At 36.2% G+C, this 23,642-nt stretch overlaps 1 protein-coding gene across 1 annotated transcript; it reads left to right on the top strand.

Annotated features, from left to right (window-relative positions):
• The first annotated feature begins 464 nt into the window (after positions 1-464).
• On the top strand, positions 465-18,321 carry LOC134330827 (macrophage mannose receptor 1-like). The gene is made up of 13 exons (XM_063012094.1): positions 465-469; positions 4,922-4,996; positions 5,116-5,144; positions 8,205-8,588; positions 10,644-10,997; positions 12,452-12,823; positions 12,905-13,279; positions 14,190-14,579; positions 14,677-15,108; positions 16,163-16,534; positions 16,635-16,994; positions 17,957-18,054; positions 18,241-18,321. Exons 1-13 carry the CDS (start codon positions 465-467, stop codon positions 18,319-18,321), a joined length of 3,327 nt encoding a protein of 1,108 aa, XP_062868164.1.
• The last annotated feature ends 5,321 nt before the right edge of the window (positions 18,322-23,642 follow it).

The following is a 23,642-nucleotide window of genomic DNA, read 5'->3' as shown; positions in this document are numbered from 1 at the left end:
CTCTCTATTAACTCTCATGAAAATGTAATAGTTTTGTTTTATTTTTAATTCTTGTTATGTGATTTGATGTGATTTGTAAGAGACTTTCTGCATTGTGCATGTGATTAGATTTTAATAATATGGATGATAATAATAATCTGTTTGTAATTACTTGTAGTGTTTGGGTTTATGTTAATGCGTCTTGAAGACCAAAATAAATAAATACACTAAATAAATGGTTGTATAATATTATTGTTAATGTAGTTTGTGAGTAGCTTATATAATTCAACTCAGAAGTACACTGACACATGAGATCTCATTTAAAATATAGCTTACAATAAATGCCAGTAATAAATCTACACCAACATAATCTAAGACTAAGATGAAAGTTGCCCTATGAAGCATTTTTCTATAATGCAGATGATTTTATTTATATTTACACTCTTAACTTGCCCAAAGAAAGAGAACGTTCCAGACTAGCTAACATGAGGTACAAATCTCTATCTGTATCCAGATGTGCAAGTCCTATTCCCAAAGTAGTCTGGAAATGAAGACAGGTTATACACAGGACTCAAGGAAACTAAAAAGCTGGTTGACATACAGTTTTAAGATCTTTTACCTTTGGCTCCTTGAACTTTGACTCCTGAAAATAAGTGGACAATGGCTGAACTTCTAATATTTCTGTCGATTTAATCTTCTACAAATAATGGTGTTGTGAATTGTAGTGAAGCCATTGTTAGCCTCTATGTTCATTAACTAAAATCTGTAGTATACAAAAGAATTCAGATCCTTGGTTGAGTATTGAATATGAACCCCTTTGGTAGCAGTTACAGCTACCAGTCTTTTTGGATGCAGCTACAATCTTTGTACAACTAGATTAGGACAGTTTACCAACAGATCATGGCAGATCTTCTCAAGCTCTGTCAGACTAGATGATAAACTATGGTGAACTACTATCCTCTCCATGTGGGTTTATGTTTCTCAAGGATATTCGAATGTCTGCCAACTTTAGAGCTGTTTTGGCTGTATGGTTTGGCCTCTTACTCCAGCCTAAATTTGAATTTGCTCTGGTGGAGGTTCACAGATGTTCTTGTATTTGGCTGCATTTATCTTTCAGTTATCTTTCAGTCTTTCAGTTCTTTCAGCTTTCCTTGTTTCTGCCGCTAAGTACACTGAGTACACATGTACAATAATGCAGCATGTAGGAGAAAAAAAACAACCTTACCACCACCAACCATCCCACCACTTCACAATGACTGGGCGGCCCATGCGGTCTTGGCAGGACCCCAACATTAGGAAAAATCCTAAATCCAAAGCCGACAATTGATTGTTGTCCATGTTTCTCATTATATAACGTTAGTACAGAGCCTCTAAAGCAGGAGTGTTAAACTTTTTTCTCCCGAAGGACCGCATCAATACACTGATGCAATCTGCTGGGGGCCAAGACACGGATACAAGTAAGAAACACTCGTAAATAAGATTTTGTATTTACAATTTACTTCTACACAATCTTCACTTCAGCATATGTTTATATAAGAGATTCAAAATCAATAAATACAGCTTAGTATTTACAATCATCCATATAGACCCACATTTAATGTTTGCAAATACAAACATTATTAAAATATATGTACTACAGTTGCAGTCACCTTACAGCAAGAAGGTCCTGGGTTCGATTTCCAGGTGGAGCGGTCTGTGTGGAGTTTGCATGTTCTTCATGTGTCTGCGTGGGTTCTCTCCAGGAGCTCCGGTTTCCTCCTACAGTCCAAAGACGTGCAAGTGAGGTGAACTGAAGATACAAAATTGTCCATGACTGTGTTTAACATGATAGGCTTGGACTGATGGGTATTGTGTGACCAGTAATTACCTGTCCTGTCCTTAATTTAACCAAAAGGTGTAAAACATGACGTCAAAATCCTAATAAATAAATAAATCAAACGAGAACTACATTTATAGAAATGTTGTGATGTGCTTAAATGCATCATTTACTTGTGCATATCAAAGAGAAAGGTTATCTTTCCACAACAAATCGTCACTCATCCATTGTTCTTAAATACCAAACACCATCAATCTTTCATTGCTTTAAGTTATTTGTGTTCATGCCAAGGCTTCATGAGAATTGTGTACAGTTTTTCTCACATGTTCCAGGTAGAACTAAATGCCTCGAGCTAAATGAGAGCTTCAATATTGTAGGTCTCCCATTGCTATAGAATTTGTCTAGTTCATGTTTGACACCCCTGCAAGTACAAAACTGTTCTCTACACCTGAATGGTGTTTTTATAATAATAATAATAATAATAATAATAATAATAATAATAATAATACAAATAATAATAATAATAATAATAATACTTTCATTAATCTTCCTTTTAATCATCACCTTATTTTATGAGGGAGGATCAGGCTGAAAAACAGGTTAATGAATGAATGTTGGCGTGACTAAAGATGCAACTGGTGCTAATTTTAGGTATCAAACATAAAGACTTTGTTAGTCATATGCACCTGAAAGAAAACAAACGCTTAAAAACAAAGAGGTTTTTTATACTGTTGTAACAATAATAAGAAAACAGGAGTTCCCACAAATGCTGCTCACGCTACATTCCTACGTCTTAATCCTACAGTTTCATCTTCTCTGTATTACCTTAATATTAAAGGTGCAATTAAAGAATAAATACAAATAAAGATTTTTAGAGTTTAACTTTTGTTTAACTACTCATTAGTAGTTCAAAAGTATTTCAACTTCTCCATGTTTACTTAATATACTTACTTAGAATTTACTTGTTATTTTAATTCTAATGCTGTATAAATCATCACCACATCAACTCTAATGTATTATTGTGTGGTTAAAAATACTATAGTTAGTCTTCCTAAATGATTTTTCTTACAGAACAGAGAACAAAACAGAGCCAGAAATTGACTTTAGAAATGGTCATGCATTAGCAAATAATGAAGATAACATATTCAAATATATAAGTCATGAAAATAGATTAATAAAACACAACAGTTCAGCTCTGGTTAAGTTCTTTTCAAGTTTCAGGTATAAGTAAGACTCAATAATTTGATATTAACTGAATACTGGCACAGGTGAAAAGCAAACAATTTTAGAAACACAAATGACAGAATGAATGTAAACATGCCACAACCAATAAGCTTTACTAGTATTACCTATCATTATAGTGTACCATTAACTCCAGGGTACCAGTATACAAAAATCAAGGTCCACTGCCCAATAAAGTCGTTTCTCAGGTTCATCCAACTCCATCATTTTGGAACTCTGGATGCTCATGTAGGTACATGGTAATAAAGAATGAGCTGTCTGCCACACTAAGCAAAGTTTAGTTTAAATATACATTTAAATATACATATGATGCTAATCATTACCTATTTGAACACAGTTTCCACATTGGTCACTGATAATTCCCAGGTACTAGCTGAGTATCCCTATTATTCATCAGCTAACAACTTGGGATGATGAAATCCGTAGCCATCTGTAGCCACTGCCTTGTGGTGGGGTGCTAACTTTCCTTTGTACACATGGTACACAAGGTATTGTTGTGGTTCAAACAAAGCATGGTGTGGGTGGTGGATGATTCTCAGCACTGCAGTGACACTGACATGGTGGTGGTGTGTTAGTGTGTGTTGTGCTGGTATGCGTAAATCAGACATAGCAGTGCTGCTGGAGTTTTTAAATACCTCACTGTCACTGCTGGACTGACAATCGTCCACCAACCAAAAATATCCAGCCAACAGCGCCCCGTGGGCAGCGTACTGTGACCACTGATGAACATCTCAAAGATGACCAACTCAAACAGCAGCAATAGATGAGCGATCGTCTCTGACTTTACATCTACAAGGTGGACCAACTAGGTAGTGGACAGTGAGTGGACACAGCATTTAAAAACTCCAGCAACGCTGCTGTGTCTTGATCCACTCATCCACTCAGCACAACACACAGTAACATACCACCACCATTACCACCACTGAGTTCATGTCCCTGCTCATATATTTCAACAAACAGCAGTTCAGTGTACGCAATCAAACAGACGCATGTCAAAAGCTTCAAGTAATGATTATATCAAGTAAAGATTATATCAAACATCAGAATAAGGGCCACAGACTCAACTTGGGGTCCAAACTGTCCTGAGGTCAGAACAAAGTGAAAGTATAGTCTCATCATGCTCCTGTAAATCAGACTGATCACACACCAGTAAACAATCTGGCATTAAGAAGATAATTAAAATACTAATTTATAGTAATGGTTTTTGGTTTACTTTGCTACTACTGTTATCACTTCTACTATTACTACTATTAATAATAATACTGATAATTACATTTTCGGCCTTTAGTAGACACTTTTATCCAAAGCGACTTGAAGTATACAGTCTGAGCAATTGAGGGTTAAGGGCCTTGCTCAAGGGCCCAACAGTGGCAACCTGACAGTCATGGGGTTTTGAACCAGCAACCTTCTGCTTACTAGTCCAGTACCTTAACCGCTAGGCTACAACTGCCCTTACATTTCATTATTAAATCCTCACAGCCCCAAAGTTTGTGTGATGGGTCTAAAAGAACCGGATAAAAGCTCCAGAACAAAAATTAAGTCTGTGTAAATGAAAAACAGAAGCCTGTTACAGCAGGTTCTACTACTAGTTGTTATGTAACCTGGCAGAACCTGAAATAAATATAAAACAAACAAAAGGAAGGGAAGCCACAAAGACACAAAGTTTCCTTCAACATGATTTTTTTTATTTCTATTTTTTAGAATATCACTTCTGATTAACAGAATATTTTAATGACCTATTAAATGTTTTTCATTTCATATTAACTTAAATTATTTATTTTTATCTGAGATCCTTATTTTCAGATACTGTACCAGATACCAGTTTAACTACATTTTATCAATCACTACCTCATGAGTCCCTCCCCCTGTATCATATGTATAAAGACAGCTGTCTGAAGTTCTCAGTATTGGATTGGTACGATTGGTGCAGGACATCATACATGAACAGAAATCCACGAGGTAAGTTTAGATTTATGTAACATGGATATAATTTTGTAGCACAATATATAATGTATATATACATGTAATGTATGTTTGTGTTATTAATTCACTTTAACTTTCTGTCTATATTTTACCAGAACCATGTTTCAGCTTTTGCTGCTCTTAGGTCAGTAAAGGTTTTATTTATTTATGTTTTTAACCACATTTTATTTGTCTCATTTTACAACTTTACTACAGAGCCTCTAAAAGGACCTTATTGGAAAAAGTACAAACCAAGTTTTGCATGCATGCCTTAGAAATTATATATAAAATTTGAACAAAACTGATTTAGTATAATGTAAGACACTACACGTGTACTAGACAACTGCTAGGCTTTATCTACATGTCTGTCCAAACTGTATGCAGGTACTTTGGGTGGCTTGGCAATAATTCTTATAAATGTGGCATCAGAAATAATAATAATAACAACAATAATGATAATATTAATAATAATAACTAACTTTGTTTTTATGTTTACCAATTGCTTTATCCTGGTCAGGATCATAGTGGGTCCACATACGGTCTATCATGTCTTTAAGCAGACACCTGTCAGACATGTACTGTTATTTAGGTTTCCAAGTCCATTGGAGTTGTTCTAGGCTAGTCACTGCACTACCCGAGCACCCTTATTAATAATAAATTCATATAGAGCCTTTCCCAAGCTCAATAACTTGTCAGGAACTGTCCGTTTGAATTACATGACTGGTTATCCCATTTTTTTTCATTGTTTAAACTATTTAAAATTACCACGTTGCTTGTAATACAGATTTGCAAAAAAACATTTACATGATCCAAACTCATTATTACAAACACTGAACTAACAATTAATGGTACACTGATCAATATTAGATTGTTCTTACTATACATTTAACTGTAAACACTGGTCACTGGTCAACAGAGATTTTGTTTCTTGAACACTTTTGGGTGCATCTTATGTATTTCGAGCTGCTGATAACAAAAATCACCTTGAAATTTTTCCATCACGTACCGTTTTATTGATTCATGATTGTTATGCCTCAGGACTGTCTTGTTATACAGTGACAATGTTTATACTTTAGTACCAGTTGGTATGCTGCACACATGAGGGAAACATACCTTAACATGGAACTGTTGTTAAAACACATCAAGTACAGCAACTCCAACCGAAACATCTGAAGATTTAGAGTGGCACTGCTTCTTGGATTGCAGCTCAGATAAACCAAGTACTGCTGCTTCATTTGCATCTGGGACAGCCATAAACAGAGTCGTATTACACTAAAAAGGACTGGCCAATTCATCAGAATTTGATCCCAGGGCAGAAAAAAATGAGGAACATAAACCACTTGTGAACCCCCAAAAAAATATTATTGCCTCCACTTCACATAAAACTCGGGCTGATGAAAAATTTCATGAATGCAATGAACAAAAAAGGGAAAGGTTTTCATTATTTGAGACAAGTGTTCCCAAGAATAACTGATGCCAGGATTAGTGAAGGAATTTTTGTTGCTCCACAAATCAGACACATCATGAATGATCAGTTCAAAGAGCTGCTAGTGGGACCTGAGAAAATCACTTTGAAATCATTCAAGGATGTTGCTGAAAATTATCGAGCTCCAATCTACACCAAATGGTTGACAACCTTCTTCAAGCTTACAAAGTGAAGAAGTGAATGTCATTGAAAATCCATTTCCTGCATTGACACTTGAATTTCTTCGTTGCTAATCTTGGTGGAGTAAGGGATGAACATGGCGACCGCTTTTACCAAGACATTGCCACAATGGAGAAATGTTACCAAGGCCACTGGGATCTGTCAATGCTGGCTGACGCTGACAATTGCTGACAATTGCACCAGATGTTGAGTAGAAACGAAAATCAGCAGCAAAACACTTTTAGCTCAGTTGAACTAATGACACGTGTAAGATTTAAATGTGTTATAATCAGTAAAACGTAAGGAAACAGAACTTTTGTGGAAAATAGTTGTCCAGTGTAATTAAAGCAACTATACAATCACCATAACAAACAATTCTTGAGAAACAGTCCCAGCTGGCTTGTCTACATTCATGCTGTCAGTTCCATCATAGACACTCTGCTTATATTGCTTTTTACTCCAGTCCCATCTTTACTGCTTACAGATAAAAATACAACAGGCTCCCCTGCTGTTTGCCTTTAAAAATACTATGCTTGGGGACAGAACATACCTGTACATGTATAAGTATAGAGTTATTGATTCTCACCTATAGTCATGGTTATGTGTTGATCCACTTCACACATCGCATGTAAATGTCTGAGGCCAATGTAAATGTTTTTATCACTGCAAACACATGATCACAGTTTAGTCAGAAGTAACGATTCTACTATTATTATTCAACTACTAATCAGATAAACATTTATATTTGGCCTATATTCTATGTATAGCCCATATTGTAATAACCTAATTTAATGCATATTTTAAAGTTAGTAGTCATAATTAGATAATTAAAAAAAATGTGTTTCAACAACAACAATAAACAATTTGCATAATTAAATAATTAACATGAAGTTTAAACTATTTGTTTGGTATAAATGTGTTTACACATGAATAAAAAATGTATTGGGTGAAATGACTAAAAAAGAGAATTAAAATGTTGGTGCCAAGGTCATACACCCTGCCACCTATATACATGCATAGGGCTTAGATTTACAGAAACATCATATGGCCAAAAGTATATGGACACCTCTCCTATTTATGAAGTTCAAAAGCCTTACTGAGAGTCAAACAAATAATATGCTTTCAACAATGTGGTAGCAGTTTGGGAGAAAAACACTGTATAGTACTGGCATGACCTTGCACAAAATAAATTGGCACAAAATTCCCACAGACATGGTACACATTTTTGTAGAAAGTCTTCCCAGAACAGTGGATGCTGTTTTTGTTAATGATGATATTTGCTGTGATAATGCACATGAAATGGGTATCAGCAGGCATATAATTACAAACCAAATAGTTTAGACAAAGAACACTAACACATGTTACACGTCTTATGTGCATAATAAAGCTTTAATATTTTAATGCTTTAAAATGAATGAAAACAATCTCGTCATTAATAATTAAAAATATATTTAAAAATTGTATCACATTGAATTAACTTGAATTAAAACATTTTTTTCTTCAGTGATTTTTATGCAGTATTTTTAATTGTATGCTAACCTGACATTGTGTCTTTCCTAGGGTTTTACACCCTGGGCATCAGTTCTATTCATCAGTATCATTTCATTAATGAGAACAAGACCTGGGCCGAGGCACAAAAATACTGCAGAGAAAATTACATTGACTTAGCCACCGTTCATAACTATAAAGAACAACTGGACCTTACTAACAAGGTACAGGACAGTCAACGGACCTGGTTAGGACTCTATGATGATCTGAACAGCTGGAAATGGTCACTGAATGATGATGATCTCTACAAGGAAGGAGAGAAAAGCTTTAATAACTGGTACATAAACAAACCAAGAAACTCAGGTGGAAATAAGTTGTGTATTTACTATAATGTTTATTATGCATCATGGTGGGAGAGTGACTGCTCTAATATGCGTCAATTCCTTTGTTATGATGGTAAGTACAGCACTTAATATAGTGTATTTTTTACACTCGATTACAAACGTTTTCACTGCCGAGTTCACCTTTAACAACTTATCATATAGAGCAGAAGAGCGTTTTGATTTTGTAGGCTAAAGTCAGATGCATTTAATCTTGAATGTAGTTTACAAGCTCAGCTCATGAGAACAAAACTAAACAATAAAGCAAAGTAAAAACATGTACTTGTGCAAACTTACACAATTGTGGAGTACATGGACATGTAAACTCAATCTATCTAGTTTGTACATTCATTGTTTAAGCTGCACCTATCATACAGATACATTTTGTGTTGTACTGGTATAAAAAAAACAAATATGTCAATTTACTGGGCTATTTAATACAAACACATCCCCTATTAGCATTCATTGTAGCTGCACAGTTAAGAACTAAATATATTTTTTCATATATTTTTCATAATTCATATACTTTTTCATGCATAATGTATGTAAATTGTCCTCCTGTAAGGTAGGTTTATGTAAAGAATGTACTACCCCAAATAAAAAAAATGGAATGGAAAATGCAGAGTTTCTTACATTTACTTTGACTTTTATTTCATTGCAGACGGTTTAAACCAATGATGTTTCAAGTTTTGTCTTCTCAACTTCATTTAATTTATTAATAAACATACATTCTTGCATTTCAGGCCTGCAACACATTTCAAAAAAGTTGGGACAGGGGCAATTTAGGGCTAGTAATAAGGTGAAAAAACTAAATAATGATGTGATTCCAAACAGATGATGTCAACAGGTGATCATGGTTTGGTACAAAAGCAGCATCCAGAAAAGGCTGAGTCTTTGATGAGCTAAAATGATCAGATCTCTAGTTTGTCAACAAATGTGTGAGAAAATGATTGAAATGTTTAAAAACAATGTACCTCAAAGAAAAATTGGAAGGGATTTGCATATTTCTCCTTCTACAGTGTATAATATCATTAAATGATCCATGGAATCGGGACGAGTTTTAGGGATTACTTTGGCAAACCTTTGTGAAGCACTACAATATGGAGTTACATGCACAAATGTCACTTAAAACTTTACTGTGCAAAACAAAAGCCTAATGTTAACCATGTCCAGAAGCAGCATCGACTTCTCTGGGCTCTGAGGCATCTAGGATGGACCAGCACACAGTAGAAATGTGTATTGTGGTCAGATGAATCAGCATTCCAGGTCTTTTTTGAAAAAAAATGGATGCCGTGTGCTCTTTACCAAAGACAAAAAGGACCATCCAGACTGTTATCAGCAACAAGTCCAAAATCCTGTCATGGTATGGGGGTATGGTGTCAGTGCCCTTGACAAAAGTCATTAATACTCTGTGGTGCAGCATTAAAAAGTACATTGAGATCTTAGAGCAACATGTGCTGCCTTTAAGATGTGATCTTTTCCAGGGACTTTTTCAACAAGACGATGCAAAACCACCTGCTGCACACATTACAAAGGCATGACTGCAGAAGAAGAGGGTACGAGTAGTGGACTGGCCTGTCTGCAGTCCTGACCTGTCCCCAATAGAGAATTTGTAGAGAATTTTAAAAGGAAAAATTTGACAACCACAATGTCGTACTGCTGCACATCTTAAGACGTATTTGCAGGAATAACGAGACAAAATAAAAGCTGAAACACTAAATCACTTGGCCTTCTTGGTGAAAAAAAGTCTTGTAAGTGTGGTGAAAAGGAACGGCAGCATTACAAAGTGGTTAATGCTTTACTGTCCCAACTTTTTATTAGAATGTGTTGCAGGCCTGAAATGCAGGAATGGGTGTTTATTAATAAATGAAATAAAATGGAACAGAAACAACAGGAAATATCTCAGGTTCATCCTGTCTGCAATCTAATAAAAGTCAAAGTAAATGTAAGAAACTCTGTGTTTTTTATTATTTGCATTTTCCATGCTGTCCCAACTTCTCCTCACTTAGGGTTGTAGTTTGTTCCACATTAAATGTGCTTCTGCTAGATGGGTGAACTGGTGAAAAGTGAATTAAAATTTGCATTTTTAATTTCTTTTTGAAATGTTAAATATCATAATGTTTTGTTTTAGGGAGGGTGAATGTCAGTGAAAAATACATACTGGTCTACAAGTACAAGAACTGGACTGAAGCTCAGAGATACTGCAGAGAGCATCACACAGACCTGGCCAGTATAAGGAATGAAACTGAGAACCAAAACATAAGATCATTATTAGTTTCTGAGGGCACAGATTCTTATGTATGGATCGGCTTGTACAGAACCAGATCTTGGTCCGATAAGAGCAACTCTTCTTTTAGTGACTGGGAACTGGGACAACCAGATAATTATAGACAGATGGAATACTGTAAAGCTGTAGATATTTCTCTTAATGGAACATGGAGAGATGAAAACTGCAATCAAGAAATCTCATTCTTCTGTTACAGTAGTGAGTAGATTTCAGTTCACAAGAACAATGTAGGCTGCTTATTTATTTATCTACTTATTTATTCGCCAATAAATCTACAAACAGAGATGAAAACTAATAATTTATGAAACCTTGAGTTCTGCCCGCTATCAGAAAATTCTGAAGGAAAATGTCCAACCATCATTTTGTGACTTAAGTTGAAGTGAGGTTCAAGCACAGTGTCACGAGGGGGCTAGAACGGACAAGAGGCACAGACACACACAAAGAGATGATAGAAACAAGAATTTATTTCAAGACAATATACAAAACAGTGACATGGAGCTAGTAACACGGAGCTAGTAACACGGAGCTAGTAACAAGAAGCTAGTAACAAGAAGCTAGTAACACAGAGCTAGCTAGTAACACGAAACATTAAAACATTTAAAAGACCAATAAATAACAAAAAGATGATAAATATCCAAAATTTTGGCGAGTGTGGTTTGTAATGAGTCTGTAACTATGGTGATATTATGTCCTCACGTCATCACTTGACGTTGGCAAGATGACGGATGTAGTACGTAGCGGTGTTGTGTGTCTGTACTGAAAGTATGTACTTCTTTACCAGCCGAGTAGTGCATACTTCCTCCTCTGTAAGTATGCGATTCCAGACACAGCCAGTGTGTGCTCATGGAGAGGGGGCTGTGGCACACAGGAGCTCATTGTGACACATAGTTGGGTTATGCATTAAAACAGTTATCCATGTCCACTTGTAAGCAGCTTAAAAGAAACAAAATTAAAGTTTTTGGGTCAGGGTACAGACTTGAAAATTAAGTTAATGCTGTGGCTAGACTTTAAACAGACAGTTCATGCTAGAAACTCCCCTAATATAGCTGAATTAAAACAATTATACAAAGAAGAGTTCCTTCAAAGTAATGTAGAAGATTTCTCACAAGTTAGCACAAATGTTTGAATGCATTTGTTATTTCCATGGCTGGCTTATATTTTGCGTGCATTTTCATCCTTTTTTCCACAATTTAGCGTAGCCAATTTGTCATCCACTGCTGCTCTGAATGCTTTAGAGGAGGGTATATTTACCTGACACATGCTTCCTCTGACATGTGTGCAGTCCACTGACCCCTTCTTGTTTGTCTGTACTTCGGGACTTCGGGTCTTGCGCATGGAGAGTCATGCACTGATCTCTGTGTTCCCCTACTGCTAAGGGGGGGCCCAGTCAACCATTAGCAGAGCTGAGATTCAAACTCAGGGTGTTCAAAATCCCAGAGCTGGTGTGCTAGCAGAATATCCCACTGTGATACCTGGGTACTCATTTTAGCCTCATTTTACATTTAATTAGTTCATTGATTTAAAACATTGGCAAGAATAGAAGAAATTGGGTGAGGAGCAAAAACATCTACATCACTGTAAGTTTTTATCATGCAGGAGAATTCAATGTTGAAAACAATTACAATCACCACTTTTTTCTTTTCATTTACCAGCAATCTCATCAACATCGTATCAGTATCACTTTATTAATAAGAACATGACTTGGATGGAAGCACAGCTGTACTGCAGAGAGAATTATACTGACCTGGCTACCATTAATAATGTGGAGGATATAAACATGCTCATTGATACGGTAAATGGCAGCTACCTTGGTTTAGCCTGGATTGGACTGTATGATGATCTGGAGAGTTGGAGATGGTCTCTGGATGATGCTGCTTTCTATAAGGAAGGAGAGAGGGAGTTTAGAGGGTGGGAGCATCAACCTGATAACAATTATGGTAATCAGCTGTGTGTGTTGATGGGAGATGATGGAACATGGTTTGATGAAGACTGTAACAACAATTCACCGTTTGTTTGCTATGATGGTGAGAATATTTAATAAATGTACTTAAAAATGTGCAACTTTTTGTGCAGGTTCTGTTAAGCACAGTTTTCTTCTATTTCAGGAAACAATTCCACAGAAGATTACATCTGGATTGATGAGTACATGACTTGGACAGAAGCTCAGAATTATTGCAGACAGCACCACACAGACCTGGCCAGTGTAAAAACCCAAGCAGATAATAATCGAATCCTTAATCTGACAAGGGGCTCTGGTTCTTGGATTGGTCTCTACAGGAAAAGATTGTGGTCCGACCAGGACAATTCCTTGTATGAAAATCGGAAACCAGGGATCATTTATTCAATCGAACAACCAGACAATGGATTGTATTCTGTTGTGGATTATCGCAATCAACACTGTACTGCTGTATCTCTAAAGGATTCAGGCCAGTGGAGAGATGAAAACTGCTTGGCCAGGCTCCCTTTTGTCTGCTACAATAGTAAAGTAGTTTTTTCATTTAACACCCATTGCCTTTGACACACATTAAGCTGTTTTAATTCAAACACCTGAGCATTTTAAATCTGTGAAATATTATATAGTTAATGTTGTAATTTTTATTGGTAAACAAATAGGTGAGGCTACATTGAGACTACATTGCTAGTCTAATGCAATCACAGACAAAACCCAGAGCTATTTTAAATACTTATATACAAATACAATCAAGCTGACAAGTAAAACAAAGCTTATATAGTATTTTTTTATCCAATCCTACAACATTTACTGCTGGAGTGCAATTGGTTTGTAACATACTACAAGTGTATGAAACTTTAATTGACAGACCTTAAAATTATTTCTGGGGGTTAAATGTGGTTTTATGACTAGTGGAACTACATGTGGTTCTTGCAGTCTTACCAAGACATGTCTCAACTTTATAATCATATCACTGCTTCCTCTGATCATTACGCACCATTGAATGATATGGTGCTCATTCACTTAATATTGAAACCACAGCTACATATAACTAATCTTGCCTCTATTCAGACCACCTGATGTGTGATGGCCTCTTACCAAATCTGTTACAGTGGTTCATGATGCATAGTAGCATAGAATTCCCTAATAAAATAAACAGCATGTGACAATATTTGTAATGCAAATATATGTTATTTGGAAACTGAGGGCTCTTGTTTTACTTGTGAAAGTGAAATGTTTTATGTCAAGTTTTCTTGCTGTCACACTTAAACTGATGAACAGTTTGAGGTATTTGAGATGTTTGAGACAGCATTAGTATGGGTAAAAAGTTATCTGAAAGCTTTTCATAAATATCAAACTAAAGTTTCTTTAACATTAATACTAACCAAACCAAGAAAACATGTATTACTGCACTAATTTTTTTTTATATTACTTTAAAGATCTCAGCACAGGATTCTCATTTACCTCACATCAGTATTACTTTGTTAATGAGAGCAAGACCTGGAGTGAAGCACAAAAACACTGCAGAGATGTTTATACTGACCTGGCTACCATTAATAACATGGACGATATGAAGAGACTCCTTAAGACAGTACATTGCAGCTACTATGGTTTAGCCTGGATTGGTCTGTATGATGATTTGAACAGCTGGAAATGGTCTCTGAATGATGGCAGTTTTTTTAAAGAAGAAGAGAAAAGCTTTAGTAACTGGTACATAGAGAAACCGAGGAACCAGTATGGAAACAGTTTGTGTGTATTATTTTCAGTGTATGGTGGAATATGGTATGCTGATTACTGCTCTAACAAATTGCCATTCATTTGCTATGATGGTAAGCACATCAATTATGTTAATTATTATTGTTTTTTTTAAATATTGTAGCTTACTTTTCCACTTATAATAGTGATTATTTCAATGGTTTCTCACAGGGAAGGAAAATGGCAGTGAAAGCTTTATCCTGGTCAATCAGTACTTGAACTGGACTGAAGCTCAGAGATACTGCAGAGATCATTACACAGACCTGGCCAGTGTGAGAAATGAAACAGAGAACCAGAAGATAAAAAAAATATTAAATGCAAGAAACAATTACTTTAGTTATTATTATTATTATTATTATTATTATTATTATTATTCATATTATCCTCCATATAATGCTGGTTATTGGTATTCACACGTATGGATTGGCCTGTATAGAACCTGGTCTTGGTCAGATAAAAGCAACTATTCTTTTAGTAACTGGAAGTCAGGAGAACCATATAACGGTGGATGGAGTGAATACTGTACTGCTGTATCATTTAGTGAATCTGGACAATGGAGCACTGAGTACTGTGGACAAGCGTTACCGTTCCTCTGCTACAGTAGTGAGTAGACTTGTTTATTATTATTTCTTTTTGTTTGTTTGTTAAAGAAAACTGGGTTTAAAGCAACAATGCAGCTTGGACAGGTTGCCAGGATTTTCAGTTCACTCACTCATTTACACATAACGGCAATAAGAACTATGCAGTCCACCTTCTGCATGTTTTGGAGAAGTAACAGAAAATCTGAGGATTTAAAGGAAACCCATGCAGACATGGAAAGAACATGCAAAATTCCCAACAGACAGTAAGTCAAGCCAAGAACCAAGCCCAATTCCCAATAACCAATGTTGCTCTGTGTCCTTTCATTAATTTTTCATATTATTAGTAGAGGCAGCATGGTGGCTTGGTGGGTAGCACTGTCGCCTCACAGCAAGAAGGTCATGGCAGCATTGGTAACTGTGGTAGGGGTAAAAAGCTTTATGATAAAACCAAGTAAAACCAGAGCAGTAATGGTGCATCAGGATCATGTGGTGCTTTCCAATGCTCTCTCCTAATATATCAGGGTTCTTCATTAACAAAGGAACCAGGATCTAGAGCAGCATCTTAACAGAAAAAAAACTACACGTGCAGCTTGAGAGAGAGAAATACAGGACAAATAGTGATTGAAGCACATGAAAACTCAAACAGGATGCAAATGGTGGTTGTAGTCAAGCAGGGGTTCCAGCAGCTCCCGCTATAAAAGAATAACCTCAAACCTTAAACTATTAACAGTATGTAATAAACAAACAAATAAACAAAAATGTATTTAAATGACATGACACTTATTCTAAATGTTAGGACAGGTACAGTTTAGGACTACATGTCTAATAAATATCTAAAACAGTTAATGCAGTCATATTTGAGTGTAAATAATAATAATATTAATACATTAGTTTTTAGTTTGAATTTAAGATAAAATGTTTTTTTGGTAATGTTTCAGTTTGTAATGATCTTACATATTTTCTTGTTAAAGATCTCCCCATGTGTTGTTTACTTAAAAATGGACTGGGGGCATAATTTAAAAAAACAAAACAAAAAAAAACTATTAAAATTAAACATATTAAACTGGTTTCTCTAGCAAATCCATCAACATCCTACCGTGAGTACCACTTTGTTAATGAGAGTAAGAACTGGACTGAAGCACAGAGATACTGCAGACAGAATTATGATGACCTGGCAACCATTGAAAACATGGAGGAAGTGAACAGGACCTTCAACACAGTAAATGGCAGCTACTCTGGTTTAGCCTGGATTGGAATGTATGATGATCTGGAGAGTTGGAGATGGTCTCTGAGTGACGATGGTTTTTACAAAAAAGGAGAGAAAGAATTTAGAGGGTGGGACCATCAACCTGATAACTATGGTGGAAAACAGCTGTGTGCTATGGCCCAAAAGACTGGCTGGTTTGATGAGGATTGTAGCACAAACCTAACATTTGTTTGCTATGATGGTAAGATTGAAAATTAGAGTCAAATATGATTTGGTATTTTGACTGTTCACATTTGGTTTGCAGCTGATATTTTAATCATGGCACGTGTTGTTTTCCTCAGCTAAAGACAACGCTCACATGTTGATTTCTAAAGAAATGACCTGGAAAGAAGCTCAGAGTTACTGCAGAGTAAACTACACAGACTTAACCAGTGTGAGAAATGAGACTGAGCTTCAAAAAATACTAAACATCTCAGGAGACAATTCTGTATGGATAGGTCTGTACAGGAACAGATTATGGTCAGATCAGAGCAACTCCACTTTTACAAACTGGAGTCCAGCAGTTCCATCAAAACCAAGACAACCTGATAATGGTGTAAACTTAATTTGGCAATATGGAACTCAACACTGCACAGCTGTGGATGATTCTGGTTGGTGGAGAGATGAAAACTGTTTAGCCACTTTCCCCTTTGTCTGCTACAGTGGTGAGCTAATGTTTTTTATTGTGTATTTGTGTGTGTAAGTGTAATAAATGTAGAACATTTTTACTTCTACTGTACAACCCTCAAATCAGAAAAAGTTTCGACAGAATGAAAAAAGTCAGTGTTTCTTACATTAACTTTGACTTTAGCTACAAGATATTTCACGTTTTTCCTGGTCAGTTTCCTTTCATTTTGTAATATATATTTATTCCTGCATTCAGGCCTGCAACACATTCCAAAACACAGTTGGGATGGTAAAGAATTTACCACTTTGTAATGTTGCAATTCATTGACACACTTAAAAGATGTTTTGGCTCTGAGAATGCCAAGCAATTAAGTGTTTCATTTTTCCTGCAAACACGTACAGGGTTGTTCTTCACAAATTCTGCACACATTTTGTATTGGAGCAGGTCAGGACTGAAGGCAGACTAGTTTCCATACTGTCCCAACATTTTTGGATTTGGGGTTTGTATTTCAGACTAAATGGCCAAACCTAAACAAAGTTGATTATAGCATGTTTACATCTAAATAATTACTGTAAAAGTTTGTAATGATTTTTAAAATTCTATCTTTTTTTCACATGAGCAGAAAAAACTCCAGGTAAGAAAAAAAATATTTTTAAAATATTATTTTACTGTTATTTCACACCAACAATACCACCACACCAACATTACCTCTGATCACTTTACTTCCCATACCACTCTGGGTACTTTTACCTTACTTACCTCTCACACCTCCCTAATTTCTCCTACCACACTCATTAGCATAACCCTATTTACCAATCATACCATGCCACCCACCTTATGACCTTTACCACCATTACCATCTTTATCTCTACCTCCTTTTCCACACTTAACCTTATCGCTTTCACCACTTTTACCTTCATGATTGCCACCCTCACCATTCTTACCAACATTATCTCCCTTCACACATGTACATGTTTTACTCTGTAATGATCAAAGTACTTTTCTTAACAGGTTCTGTGATGGGACTGCGAATGAATATTAAAACTTGGGAAAATCTGAAAGATTCTCAAATTAAGGAATTTGTGTCAAACCAGGTAAGTTTACCTGTCTTCATTCATTCTTCAATTAAAATATTTTAATAACACTTCTCACAATGTTTTATGTATCATCTTGTCATGTTTAATCATCATGATGTTTGTGTGTGTGTATGTAAGAACTTAACATTTTTCATTTGAAAGAACATAACAAACTGTTTGTAAAATGTTTGTTTTTCTTCTCAGCTTAAACAAGAATTGATCAGATTGGGAGTTTCAAGTAACTTCACTGTAAGTGTGAGTAACACGTGCAAGGCCGATCCTTAAACTTCAGACTATTGCTGATTTTTAGTTAGTATTTCTTTCTTTCACTTGGTGTTTTAATTACAGTTCTGGGTAAATACATGCACAAATATACAAGTGCAGCTCTAATTATATAAAATTATTAGCCTCTCTATTAACTCTCATGAAAATGTAATAGTTTTGTTTTATTTTTAATTTTTGTTATGTGATTTGATGTGATTTGTAAAAGACTTTTTGCATTGTGCATGTGATTAGATTTTAATAATATGGAATAATTTGTTTGTAATAACTTGTAGTGTTTGGGTTTATGTTAATGCATCTTGAAGACCAAAATGAATAAATACACTAAATAAATGGTTGTATGATATTATTGTTAATGTAGTTTGTGAGTAGCTTATATAATTCTACTCAGAAGTACACTGACACAGAGACCTCATTTACAATATAGCTTACAATAAATGCCAGTAATAAATCTACACTAACATAATCTAAGACTAAGATGAAAGTTGCCCTATGAAGCATTTTTCTACAATGCAGATGATTTTATTGATATTTACACTCTTAACTTGTTCTATATGTGTATATGTATCTTGGTAGTAATGATGACAACTTCCATATTTTGACTCTGGTATTCAGTCTGACAGACCAGGATGAGGCAGTTCTAGGCTCAGCCTGGAAGTTTTAGAATCCCAGGCTACTGGGGTAAATTCCAACATGCCCAAAGAAAGAGAAAGTTCCAAACTAGCTAACATGAAGTACAAATCTCCTGTATCCAGATGTGCAAGTCCTATTCCCAAAGTAGTCTGGAAATTAAGACAGGTTATGCACAGGACTCAAGGAAACTAAAAAGCTGGTTGACATACAGTTTTAAGATCTTTTACCTTTGGCTCCTTGAACTTTGACTCCTGAAAACAAGTGGACAATGGCTGAACTTCTAATATTTCTGACAATTTAATCTTCTACAAATAATGGTGTTGTGAATTTTAGTGAAGCCATTGTTAGCATCTATATTCATTAAATAAAATCTCTTGTATACAAAAGAATTCAGATCCTTGATTGAGTACTTTGTATAAACCCCTTTGGTAGCAGTTACACCTAGATCAGGACAGTTTACCAACAGATCATGGCAGATCTTCTCAAGCTCTGTCAGACTAGATGATAAACTATGGTAAATTACTATCCTCTTCATGTGGGTTTACATTTCTCATGGATATTCGAATGTCTGCCAACTTCAGAGCTGTTTTGGCTGTATGGTTTGGCCTCTTACTCCAGCCTGCCGCTGAGTACACGTACAATAATGCAGCATGTAGAAGAAAAAAAGGACAACCTTACCATCCCACCACTTCACAATGACTGGGCGGCCCATGCGTTCTTGGCAAGACCTCAACTGACTGGGAAAAATCCTCTACCAACCCGACAATTGTTGTCCATGTTTCTCATTATATAACGTTAGTACAGAGCCTCTAAAGGAGGAGCGTTAAACTTTTTTCTCCCAAAGGGATGCATCAATACACTGATGCAATCTGCTGGGGGCCCAGACACAGATACTAGTAAGGAACACTCGTAAATAAGATTTTGTATTTAGAATTTACTTCTACACAATCTTCACTTTAGCATACGTTTATATAAGTGATTAAAAATCAATAAATACAGCTTAGTATTTACAATCATCCATATAGACCCACATTTAATGTTTGCAAATACAAACATTATTAAAATATATGTACTACAGTTGCAGTCGCCTCACAGCAAGAAGGTCCTGGGTTTGATTTCCAGGCGGAGCGCTCTGTGTAGAGTTTGCATGTTCTTCAAGTATCTGCATGTGTTCCCTCCAGGAGCTCCTACAGTCCAAAGACGTGCAAGTGAGGTGAACTGGAGATACAAAATTGTTCATGTCTGTGTTTGACATGATAGACTTGGACTTGATGGGTATTGTGTGACCAGTAATAACCTGTCCTGTATGTAACCAAAGTGTGTAAAACATGATGTTAAAATCCTAATAAATAAATAAATAAATAAAACTACAAACTACATTAATAGAAATGTTGTGATGTACTTAAATGCGTCATTTACTTGTGCACAACAAATCGTCACTCATCCATTGTTCTTAAATACCAAGCACCATCAATCTTTCATTGCTCATTTGTGTACATGCCAAGTACTGATGTCAGTAACGCGTTACTCTAATCTGACCACATTTTTCAGTAACGAGTAATCTAACACGTTACTATTTCCAATCCAGTAATCAGATTAAAGTTACTTATCCAAGTTACTGTGCGTTACTATTTTTGTCATTTTCCTTAGTAAAAAGATTTATTTTTGCTTTCTTCTTGCGTCTCGGGGAGTGACGTCTGGCCTATGCGACAATTAAGTCACGAGCTGCATCCGAAATCGCATACTTACAGAGTATGTACTAGATTGGAGGAATTATGCACTACTCGATAGGCCGGTAAAAAAGTACTACATCCGCCACATTCACGACTCATTACAAACCCCACGCTGCAAAATTTTGGATATCTATCGTCTTTTTGTTATTTATTTGTCTGTAAAAAAATTTATTTTATTTATCTTACTTACACTTATGAACAGAGGACTCCACCATCTTTCTTGTTTCTTATTCCGCTTCAATCGCCTACGCAGCTCCAGTTGCATTATGGGATTCTTTAGCGGACCGCATTAGATAACTAATAAAGTAACTTGTAATCTAACTTAGTTACTTTTAAAATCAAGTAATCAATAAAGTAACTAAGTTACTTTTTAAAGGAGTAATCAGTAATCAGATTACTTTTTCAAGGTAACTATGCCATCACTGATGCCAAAGCTTTATAAGAATTGTGTACAGTTTCTCTCACATGTTCCAGATAGAACTAAATGCCTCGAGCTAAATGAGAGCTTCAATATTGTACGTTTCCCAAAATTTTGCTACAGAATTTGTTTAGTTCATGTTTGACACCCCTGCAAGTACAAGACTGGTCTCTACACCTGAATGGTGTTTTTATAATAATAATAATAATAATAATAATAATAATAATAATAATAATAATAATAATAATAATAATAATAATAACATACCTGTCAAGTCTCCCGTTTTGGCCGGGAAACTACCGTATTTTACCCCTCTTTCCCGCCGTCCTCCCGTATTAGTATTTTCCCGTAAATTTCCCGTATTATATTATAATAAAAAAAAAAAAAAACATTCCTGTATGTGATATATTTTGCACGAAAGAGATCACAGGCAGAAAGAGAAAATCCGTGTTAACTGGGAGCATTTATTTACAACCTACACACATACAATATATACGTACGTACAGTACAGGCCAAAAGTTTGGACACACCTTCTCATTCCTGTGGTTTTTCTTAAGTTTTTTTTAAATTTTCTACATTGTAGATTAATACTAAAGACAACCAAACTATGAAGGAACACATATGGAATTATGTAGTAAACAAAAAAGTGTTAAACAAACCAGAATATGTTTTATATTTTAGATTCTTCAAAGTAGCCATCTTTTGCTTTAATGACAGATTTGCACACTCTTTGAAATTTTCTCAACCAGCTTTATTAGGTCTCCACCTGGAACGGTTTTCAATGAATGTTTGCGCCTTGTCTAGAGTGAATTTTTGGAATTTGTTGCTTTTTTAATGTGTTTGAGACCATCAGTTGGGTTGTGCAGAGGTAGAGTTGGTAAAATATAAAACATATTCTGGTTTGTTTAACACTTTTTGGTTCACTACATAACTCTTCATAGTTTGGATGTCTTCAGTATTAATCTACAATGTAGAAAATAAAAATAATCAAGAAAAAATATTGAAGAGAAGGTGTGTCCAAACTTTTGACTGGTGTGTCCAAACTTTTGGCCTGTACTGTATATGCATTCTCTTATAACATCATACCTTTACTGCCACTTTCTGACCATTAACCAACCCACAGGTAGACAGCACTAACAATTCTAATATACAACACTGTGCCTCTCCAAACTGAAATGTCACTAACCTCGCGAGAACTGCCACCCAGGCTGCTGCAAGTGGCAGTTCTCGCGAGGTTAGTGCAGACAGCGGGAACAAACCTGGAACAGGGAGAGATGGATGGATGCAAGGAGAGAGAGAGGGCATTCCTGCCAAAAAAGTAAAGACTGCATGTAAATATCTAGAGAAATGGGACATCGAATTTACCTTTCTAAAGAGGAGCAGGATAGGGCAAAGTTAGTCAAAGGTAGGCCTATCAGATTCTGATCATCTTTTTCACTTCCGGCGCCGCTCTAGTGGCTGCCAGTTGCAGCAGCTCCGTCGTCTTTGCGTGCTTTTTTACTGTTTTTAACTTTATTTACTAGTCTATTTAAGTTTTTAACCTCTTATTTGTATTTATTTTCTACTTAAGTTAACTATGGCCAACATACTCGTGTTTTTTCTGTTGCTCTGGGGATTTCTGTTTGCATTCACATCGGGTGAGCTCGCGCAGAGTCATGGATCCATTGTTTACACCAGAGAACAGCTGTTAGCACTTAGCAACACCGCTGCTAACCCGGAGTTTTCTGAGATTCCACGGGAACTGAGGAGACGGAGACGGGGGAAACGCGCCGGTGCTGAGCGTCGCGCCAGGAAGAGACGCTACAAACTTGTTCTTCCATCGGTCATTATGGGGAATGTAAGATCTTTACCCAATAAAATGGACGAACTATCGGCGTTGACCCGGCACCAGCGTGAATACCGGGAGTGTAGCCTGATGCTATTTACGGAGACCTGGCTAACCGAGCTAACACCTGATGCAAACGTTTCCCTAGACGGCTTTCAGATTCGGCGAGCGGACAGGACTAAAGACAGCGGTAAGAGGAAAGGAGGGGGACTGGCTGTGTTTATTAATGATAGATGGTGTAACCCAGGACACATCACTATTAAGGATCAAATCTGCAGTATGGATATTGAGCTGTTAGCAGTTAGCATGAGGCCATATTATTTACCTTGGGAATTCTCGCATGTTATCGCGATAACTGTGTACATTCCCCCCTCTGCTGATGCGAACTCGGCATGTGACGTCATCCACTCAGTCACGAGCAGACTGCAGACACAGCATCCACAGGCTCTCATCCTGATCTCTGGGGATTTTAATCATGCTTCTCTGTCCTCCACGCTCCCGAATTTCAAACAATATGTGAACTGTCATACAAGAGACAATAAAACACTGGACCTGTTCTATGCAAACACCAAGGAGGCATATAACACTTCACCTTTCCCCCCTTAGGCAAGTCGGACCACAACCTGGTTCACCTTATGCCTGTTTACAAACCAGTTGTTCAAAGACAGCCACCCAGTTTACAGGATGTAAGAAGCTGGTCTAACGAGGCTTATGA

This window comes from Trichomycterus rosablanca, chromosome 16, assembly GCF_030014385.1.
Source record: "Trichomycterus rosablanca isolate fTriRos1 chromosome 16, fTriRos1.hap1, whole genome shotgun sequence".
NCBI classification, from domain to species: Eukaryota; Metazoa; Chordata; class Actinopteri; order Siluriformes; family Trichomycteridae; genus Trichomycterus; species Trichomycterus rosablanca.
The sequence above is the reverse complement of the archived record's forward strand: the minus strand, read 5'-3'. Positions and strand labels throughout refer to the sequence as shown.

Coding starts and splice junctions, on each gene's coding strand:
- LOC134330827 (XM_063012094.1), top strand. Junction 4,997..5,115: donor CATGAACAGAAATCCACGAG/GTAAGTTTAGAT, acceptor ATATTTTACCAG/AACCATGTTTCAGCTTTTGC. Junction 16,535..16,634: donor AACATTTGTTTGCTATGATG/GTAAGATTGAAA, acceptor TGTTTTCCTCAG/CTAAAGACAACGCTCACATG.